We start from the raw sequence: 7,750 nt of genomic DNA, 5'->3' as shown, positions 1-7,750 counted from the left end.
TTCCTGCTCATATGCAGAGTTTCTAACTGCTTCAATGGCTGCAACATTTAGCTGCAAGGAAGGAAGCTTAACACAAAGTCCTCCAGGGAGCAAAAAACTGCACCACCACACCCGGCTAATTTTCTTGTATTTTTAGTAGGGACGGGGTTTCACTATGTTGCCCAGGCTGGTGTTGAATTCCTGACCTCAGGTGATCTGCCCGCCTTGGCTCCCAAAGTTCTGGGATTACAGGCCTGAGCCCAGCAACAAGACTAATTTGAGGGTCACTTCTTTGAAGACTTTTCTTGCCCACGTTATAGGTCAGAACTAGGACAAGCAGAGCAGGTCATATATAAGCTATGTAAGTCTCTTGGCCTCTTTGTACCTTAGTTTCCCCATTTGAGAAAAATGAATGGATCTTAAGACATACTTTTCAGAGTTCATAATGTGCTTATACAGAGCTAACCAATAATTGTATGAGTTTTTATACATAGTTCTTTACATGTATTCATCTTCTATTTCACTTACAACTTGTATAAAAACTGCATTCCATGCCAGGCCTGAAATGTTCCAAAGCTCAGTTCTGTGAGTAAATTGCAACCAAGATTTCTAAAAGAAAAAAGAAAAAAAAAACACACATAAGCCAAAGGAAAAAAACTTATTTAAGAACATTTATCCTTTGCCATGATTCTAATTTATATAGGATGGAACATAACCTCAATCCTTCCTGTATGCACTAAGGAAATCTCACTGTGGAAGATTCTGGCTTATGATTTATACTTTAACATTGCACATGTGGTGCATTAGCTACAAAGCAGTGAACGTTCAGTCAATACCTGTGTGAAGTGATCTTTAGTTCTCTAGAACAGGATTTCACAACTTCAGTGCCATCGACATTTTGGACTCTATAACTCTTTGCCATGGGGGTTTGTTTTATACCTTAGAGGATGTTGAGCAGCATCTCTGGCCTTTGCCCACCAGATGCCAGGAGCACACCCACAGTTTTGTCAACCAAAACTGTCTCCGGACATTACCAAATGTCACCTGAGTAGAAAATCACATCAGCTGAGAACCACTGCTCTCTGATGATTCACTAAGATCTGTGCAATAATTTTCACACTAATCCTTGCTAGAGACAAAAAGGATTTGCTCTATAATTTTAGTAGCTTTCTACTGGTAAAACTTTAATCATATTTCAAAATGAATAGCAAAGAGGTTTATAATTAAGTTTTATAAAAATTCCAAACGTAATAAACTTTTATTTGTAACTTACATAAACTTCAAAAATGGTAGTGATTCAAAGGTACGTCTTTCAATATACTGTATTTTATTGCAGGATAAATCTCTAGGAAAAGTAAAAGGAAAATATCACCTTGATTAGTTATTAAATGTTGATTAGTATGAATAACAGCAATAGCATAGAATAATATTGAATACACATTTTTCATCTCAACTCTAAATGTCTGGACTTGTATTTGAACTTTCCAGAGCCCCTAACCCTGCCCATACCTCTCCTAGAGTCTCACATTCATGGTTTTAATAAATATACAACTTAATCGATTTTGGAACTAATTTTTCCTGAGAGCAGTAGACTTGATTAGATGCCCTTTTGTAGTCTCATCAAATCCTAGATTATGAGCTCAAAGTTTTTATCTCTATATATAATTTCTAATATTAAAAAAAATAGTCGGGCCGGGCGTGCTGGCTCATGTCTGTAATCCCAGCACTTTGGGAGGCCAAGGCTGGCGGATCCTGAGGTCAGGAGATTGAGACCATCCTGGCTAACATGGTGAAACCCCATCTCTACTAAAAAATACAAACAATCAGCTGGGTCTGATGGCAGGCGCCTGTAGTCCCAGCTGCTCGGGAGGCTGAGGCAGGAGAAAGGCGTGAACCCGGGAGGTGGAGCTTGCAGTGAGCTGAGACTGCACCACTGCACTCCAGCCTGGGCAGCAGAGCAAGATTCCATATCAAAAAAAAAAATAGCCTCACATTTATACACCTTCCTAGTTTAGGTCTGTTTTCCTAAGCCAGTTCAATATCAGAAGAAATAAAAGACATCCTTTCACATCATTTGAAAGGAAATTACCCCTTTACCTAATACATAACTTTGAACTAATTCAAATCATATTAATAGAATTAATTTCTATCATAATAGAAATTCATTTTTGGTTTTATATTGCTTTAATATTTCATGAAAGCAATTTCTTCAGTTACACAGTGATGGGACTGGTCCCTCCCTCTTTACCTGGATGGTGTAATGCTGTCTGGCTGATGTCTCCATCTCTAGTCTCTCCCTTCCTAAACTATCCTGCACACAGTCATCAGATAAACTCTCCACAAGCGGTTTGCAAAGACCAGCATTTCCTGGGAAATTATTGAAGATGCAAATTCTTGGTCCCACTCTAGACCAACTGAATCAGTAACTATGAGGGCGGAGTCCGGAACTGAGTTCTAAGGTGCCCTCTCAGGGACTGTGATGTAGATCTATCTATAGCACTGCTGCGGTAACACGGTTCTCCATGATGGCTCCTTAGCTTGGCTTTCAAAGCCCTAGAAGATCTGGCTCCAATTTCCTACTCTCCCTCCTTGTACTCTACAGGTACTCATGGCACTCCTCGAACACGTTCCTGTGTTTTGCCCTTCTCCCATTTTCCTTCTGCAAGTTTAGATTATTTCCCCCAAGATGTCTGTCCGATGTTACACAATGGCCCTTCAAAATCCTATTCAAATGGCATTGTTCTAGTAACATCCTCCTGGGTCCAGATTGAAGGCATTTTCTCCTCTTCTATGCTCCAGAAATAATTTATCCCTCCTAGTGCCTACATCCATTTCTTCTTTTTAATGTAGTTACTTTTTATCCCATTTCTTCTGAGCATAAACTTCTTGCAAGCATGGACTAGGTCTTGCTCATCTGCATTGCCCACCATGTTTAAAACTGACACATGGAAATAAAGCGAATTCAAATATTTGTAAAATAAATGAATAGCTGGGGGAGTAGAAGGAAAATGACTATTTTAAAGGAAATGTAGTTTTATTATTTCATGGCCTCTGTAGCACTTTGGCATCCACTTGAGGGTCTTTACACCCACTTTCCTTAAGCCTTCTACATTTGAAAGAATCTGCACAAAGAGCATCACTAATGAGCTTAACAAGGATTAATGACATACACACCTCTATGGACAAAGGATAAGAATCAAGCTTTTATAGCAATAAACATAGTATCTTCTTGTCTCTAAACAGACAGAAATACTATGTGGGTATCCCTTTCTTGGTAACATGGCTGGGGAGATAGTTATTTTGTAATTAGTGAAGAGTCAGGAGCATTTCTGGTATGCTTCTTAGTGTAAGCATTTCTAGCTCTACCACTTAACCACCATTTTATTTTTTATTTTTTATTTTTTTTTTTGAGACGGAGTCTCTCTCTGTCGCCTGGGCGGGAGTGCAGTGGCCAGATCTCAGCTCACTGCAAGCTCCGCCTCCCGGGTTCACACCATTCTCCTGCCTTAGCCTCCTGAGTAGCTGGGACTACAGGCACCCGCCACCTCGCCCGGCTAGATTTTTGTATTTTTTAGTAGAGATGGGGTTTCACCGTATTAGCCAGGATGGTCTCGATCTCCTGACCTCGTGATCCACCCGTCTCAGCCTCCCAAAGTGCTGGGATTACAGGCTTGAGCCACCGCGCCCGGCCGAACCACCATTTTAAACGTCTGTTTTCATATAACAATTCCGGAAATGAAATCCTTAATACCAGTCTATTCTCTTGGAAGCTTAATATTCTTGATAATATTATTTATATAATTCAGCTGATTTTTAATATTTAAATATTAATTTCCCATTAAATTACCAAAAATTTTTGGATTAATGATGTTCAAATGAATGTAGATGGTCTATATCTTCTGCTTTAGGCAACAATCTGAAGTTAACTTTAATTCCTTTCATCCTACTAAACCAACTTTTTCAAATCTTTTTTTTGTGAAGGTCATACAGTAAATATTTTAGGCTTTGTGGGCCACATATGATCTCTCTCACATATTTCTCTTTGTTTCTTTTCTTTTTCTTTCACAGTCTTTTAAAAATGCAAAAATCTTAACTTAATGGGCTATTCAAAAATAGACCATACATTAGATTTTATTGGTTGTAGACTGAATAGAAGAAGCTGGTGTGTGAACACTTATAAAACAAGGTTCATACGGGTGTCAAGTCACTGCTCAGATCTTCTTCCCATGTGAAATTTTTTTCTGTCTGTATTTCGTCTATGTAATTTAAAAAGTGAAAATGCATAGGAGGTAGCTAATGCTAGAGATGGGCTGAGACCCTATACAAACTTAACAGAATTGCAGAATTTTGTTGCTGGAAGAAATCTTAAGAGATTATCTAATTTGAACCCCTTATTTGTTTTACAGATGATATGACTAAAAACTCATAAATGTGATTAACTTACAAATACTGGAGGGATAGCAGGCCTTCAAATGAATCCTTATATAATTCAGTCAAATAATTTTCACTGAGAATTCTGGAAAATGAGCAAGTTATTTCTAGATTAAAATGCAAAGTACAACTATTTGCCGCACAAGACTATGTCCTGCATGTGGGAGAAAGCAGGGTCATGGTTATTTCAAGATGGTGGTATCTGCTCTGCTTTCATTCAAACCTTTTCTTACATTTTCCTTTTTGTGTCCATCTCTGTCCACCACTACCACCACACACACACACACACACAGACACACACACACACACGCAAGCACACCTCTACCCACTCTTTTCACCAAACTGTATATTTCATGCCTCCTCTCTAGATCACAAAGTCCCTGTTAGAATCCACCTCTGGGTGGCACCAAGATCAGCAGAACCTCCATTTCCTCTTTTCCCAAACCTTATTATGAAAGCCCCACATGGAACCATGTCAGGGCTGCAAGTGAAGCCATTCAACCTTTTTCCCCCATCAAAAAAAATGTCAGAACTACAATGTGCAGAAAGTACACAGGTCATCAATGTTCAAATTTAATTTAATTTAATTTAAAATTTAATTTAATTTAATTTAAAATTTAATTTAAAATTTAATTTAATTTAATTTAATTTAATTTAATTTAATTTCTGAGACAGGGTCTCTCTCACTCTGCTTCCAGACTGGTCTCAGACTCCTGGCTCAAGTGATCCTCCTGTCTCTGCCTCTCAAAGTGTTGTCATTGCAGATATGAGCCACCTCACCTGGCCAAATACTCAGTTTAATAATTATAAAGCAAATATCCATGTAATTATCATTACAAAAGATCATTGCTAGCATCCCAGAAGTCCCAGCATGCACCTTCCCATCATATCCCTCTATCTAACCCTAAAAGGTAACCACTATCCTGACCTTTGTAATAATTTTCTTTTTTTAAAATGTAGTTCTGGCCTGGCATGGTGGCTCACACCTGTAATCCCAGCACTTTGGGAGGCCGAGGTCGGCGGATCACCTGAGGTCAGGAGTTTGACACCAGCCTGGCCAACATGGTGAAACCCCGTCTCTACTAAAAATACAAAAATTAGCTGGACATGATGGCGGGCACCTGTAATTCCAGCTACCTGGAAGGCTGAGACAGGAGAATCGCCTGAACCCGGGAGGTGGAAGTTGCAGTGAGCCAAGATCGCGCCATTGCACTCCATCCTGGGCAACAAAAACAAAATTCCGTCTGAAAAAATAAAGCAATTCTCCTGCCTCAGCTTCCCAAGTAGATGGGATTACAGGCACCGACTAACACGCCTGGCTAATTTTTGTATTTTTAGTAGAGACGGGGTTTTGCCCTATAGGCCAGGCTGGTCTCAAACTCCTGACCTCAGGTGATCTGCCGACTTCGGCCTCCCAAGGTGCTGGGATTACAGGCATGACCCACCGTGCCTAGCATGTGTTTTATTTTTAATTTAGAACTCATGTATGACTTGTCTATATACGTTGAACTAATGATGCGGCACACAAACTTGTGAAAAATGCCAGTTACCTCGAATGTAAGCATTTTTTCCAAAATCATTTGTATCTAAACCAATTCTATCTACAAATCAGTGAGAAAATGATAAAACGATTCAGAAGGAAAATGAACAAAGGCCAGAAAACTCAGAGAAGAAACACAAATGTTCAATAAACATATAAAGATATTTAATTAAATTCATGAGTAATCAGAAAAATTCAAATTTAGATGGAATCCCTTTTATTCATCCATAATTTCAACAAGTTGGAGAACACCCAGTGGTGAAAGGTATGGGGATATGAATGCTGTCATCTTCTGCTGACAATAGAGTAAGTTGGGACATTTTTGAGGGCAATTAAAATTTTATATCTACATAGTCTTCACCCTAACAATTCCATTTCTAGATATCTGTTCTACAGGAATACTTGCCCATGTTCACAAAGAAGCATGTACAGGGATTTCATTTCAGCAATGTATGTAAAAATTAAACTAAACATTCATCAATGGGGGAATTATTAAATAAACTATGATGCATCTAGACTATGGATGATGCAGGAGTTTAAATGAATGGTGTGACCCTCTGAGTACTGGGAAGGAAACAAATCTAAGGCATGTCATGAAGTGAAAGAATCAAGTTGCAAGATGTTACCACTTACGTAAAAAAAAAATTTTTTTAACCACAAAACAAATCTATTTTGCTTTATGTAAATATGTATGTAGGCAAATGGGAAAAAGTCTGGAAGGATGTACACTAAATGCAGAGTAGCATTACCTCAGGGATGAGGGAGTAGGGCACAAGGAGGGTTTTTGTTATACCTGTTACTACATTTTTATACATTAAAAATAGAATCATGGACCAGGGGTGGTGGCTCATGCCTGTAATATGAGCACTTTAAGAGGTCAAGGTGCGAGGATCTCTTGAGCCCAGGAGTTCAAGATCAGACTAAGCAACATAGGAAGACCCTGTCTCTACAAAAAAAATACAAAATTAGGTGGGCGTGGTGGCATGCACCTGTGGTCCCAGCTACTTGAGAGGCTGAGGTGGGAGGATCACTTGTGCCTGGGAGGTGAAGGCTGCAGTGAGATGTGATTGTGCCACTGCACTCCAGCCTGGGGGACAAATTAAGACCCTGTCTCTGAAAAAAAAAAAAAAAGAGGACAAAAAGGAATATAACCATGTATTACTTGTGTGATAAAAAATAAATTTAAATTGCCTCTTATTTTAAAGAGAGCCTACCAAATTTAATTTTTAAATAACCATAGGACTGCCATCAACAGTGGCTGACTTCGGGTATGAAGGAGAAATTTCTCAGACCTCAAAATTCTGGACCAAGAAGGCTGTTACAATGCAGTTAGTTTTTTGTCATATTTGGAGAGAATATACTCACAGTTTCTCGGTCCAACTGTATGCTTTCCATACATTTCCATCAATGTACGAAATATAGTTTCCTTGGAAATTTCTGTGAAGAAACACAGTTTACATCCTTGAATAGGTAGGAAAAGAATGAACAGGATAAATAAAGGAATCATGGCAACCTTGTTGGGGATATTCAGAAACAGAACGTAACACCCGCTTTCTTATTTCCAGAGCTATCAGCTTCCCAGTTTGCACAATTCATCAAGAAACAATGCGGGGCCACTGGCACAAATGATGAGGCATCTCCCAGAAGCTTAACTTCCTATCCATCCCATCTCTTGGACAGACAGTGCCAGTTAATTACTTTGAATGTAAGTATTTTATCCAAAAACACTTATGTGTCTAAACAAACTACTACAAATCAACACAAAAATGGTAAATAATTCAACAGAAAAAATGGGCAAAA

The 7,750-nt window shown here is 38.8% G+C and overlaps 3 protein-coding genes across 16 annotated transcripts in view; 1 reads left to right on the top strand and 2 right to left on the bottom strand.

Annotated features, from left to right (window-relative positions):
• Positions 1–7,750, top strand: part of LOC111525784 (leucine-rich repeat-containing protein 37A3-like) — a 510,962-nt gene that overhangs the window by 54,379 nt on the left and 448,833 nt on the right. The window lies entirely within an intron of this gene.
• Positions 1–7,750, bottom strand: part of LOC111534527 (ADP-ribosylation factor 2-like) — a 177,145-nt gene that overhangs the window by 148,772 nt on the left and 20,623 nt on the right. The gene's annotated exons all lie outside the window — the stretch shown is intronic.
• The window catches only part of LOC111535109 (leucine-rich repeat-containing protein 37A-like), a 26,719-nt gene that overhangs the window by 16,877 nt on the left and 2,092 nt on the right, over positions 1–7,750 (bottom strand). Inside the window, exons 2-5 of the mRNA XM_031934377.1 lie at positions 7,316–7,387; positions 4,424–4,495; positions 1,253–1,324; positions 508–588 (exon numbers count right to left, since the gene is read on the bottom strand). Of these exons, the coding sequence (XP_031790237.1) occupies positions 508–588; positions 1,253–1,324; positions 4,424–4,495; positions 7,316–7,387 (297 nt within the window). The remainder of the gene's footprint in view (positions 1–507; positions 589–1,252; positions 1,325–4,423; positions 4,496–7,315; positions 7,388–7,750) is intronic.

This window comes from Piliocolobus tephrosceles, chromosome 16 (assembly GCF_002776525.5).
Source record: "Piliocolobus tephrosceles isolate RC106 chromosome 16, ASM277652v3, whole genome shotgun sequence".
NCBI lineage: Eukaryota > Metazoa > Chordata > Mammalia > Primates > Cercopithecidae > Piliocolobus > Piliocolobus tephrosceles.
Note: the sequence above shows the minus strand (reverse complement) of the source record. Positions and strands in the feature narration are given on the sequence as shown.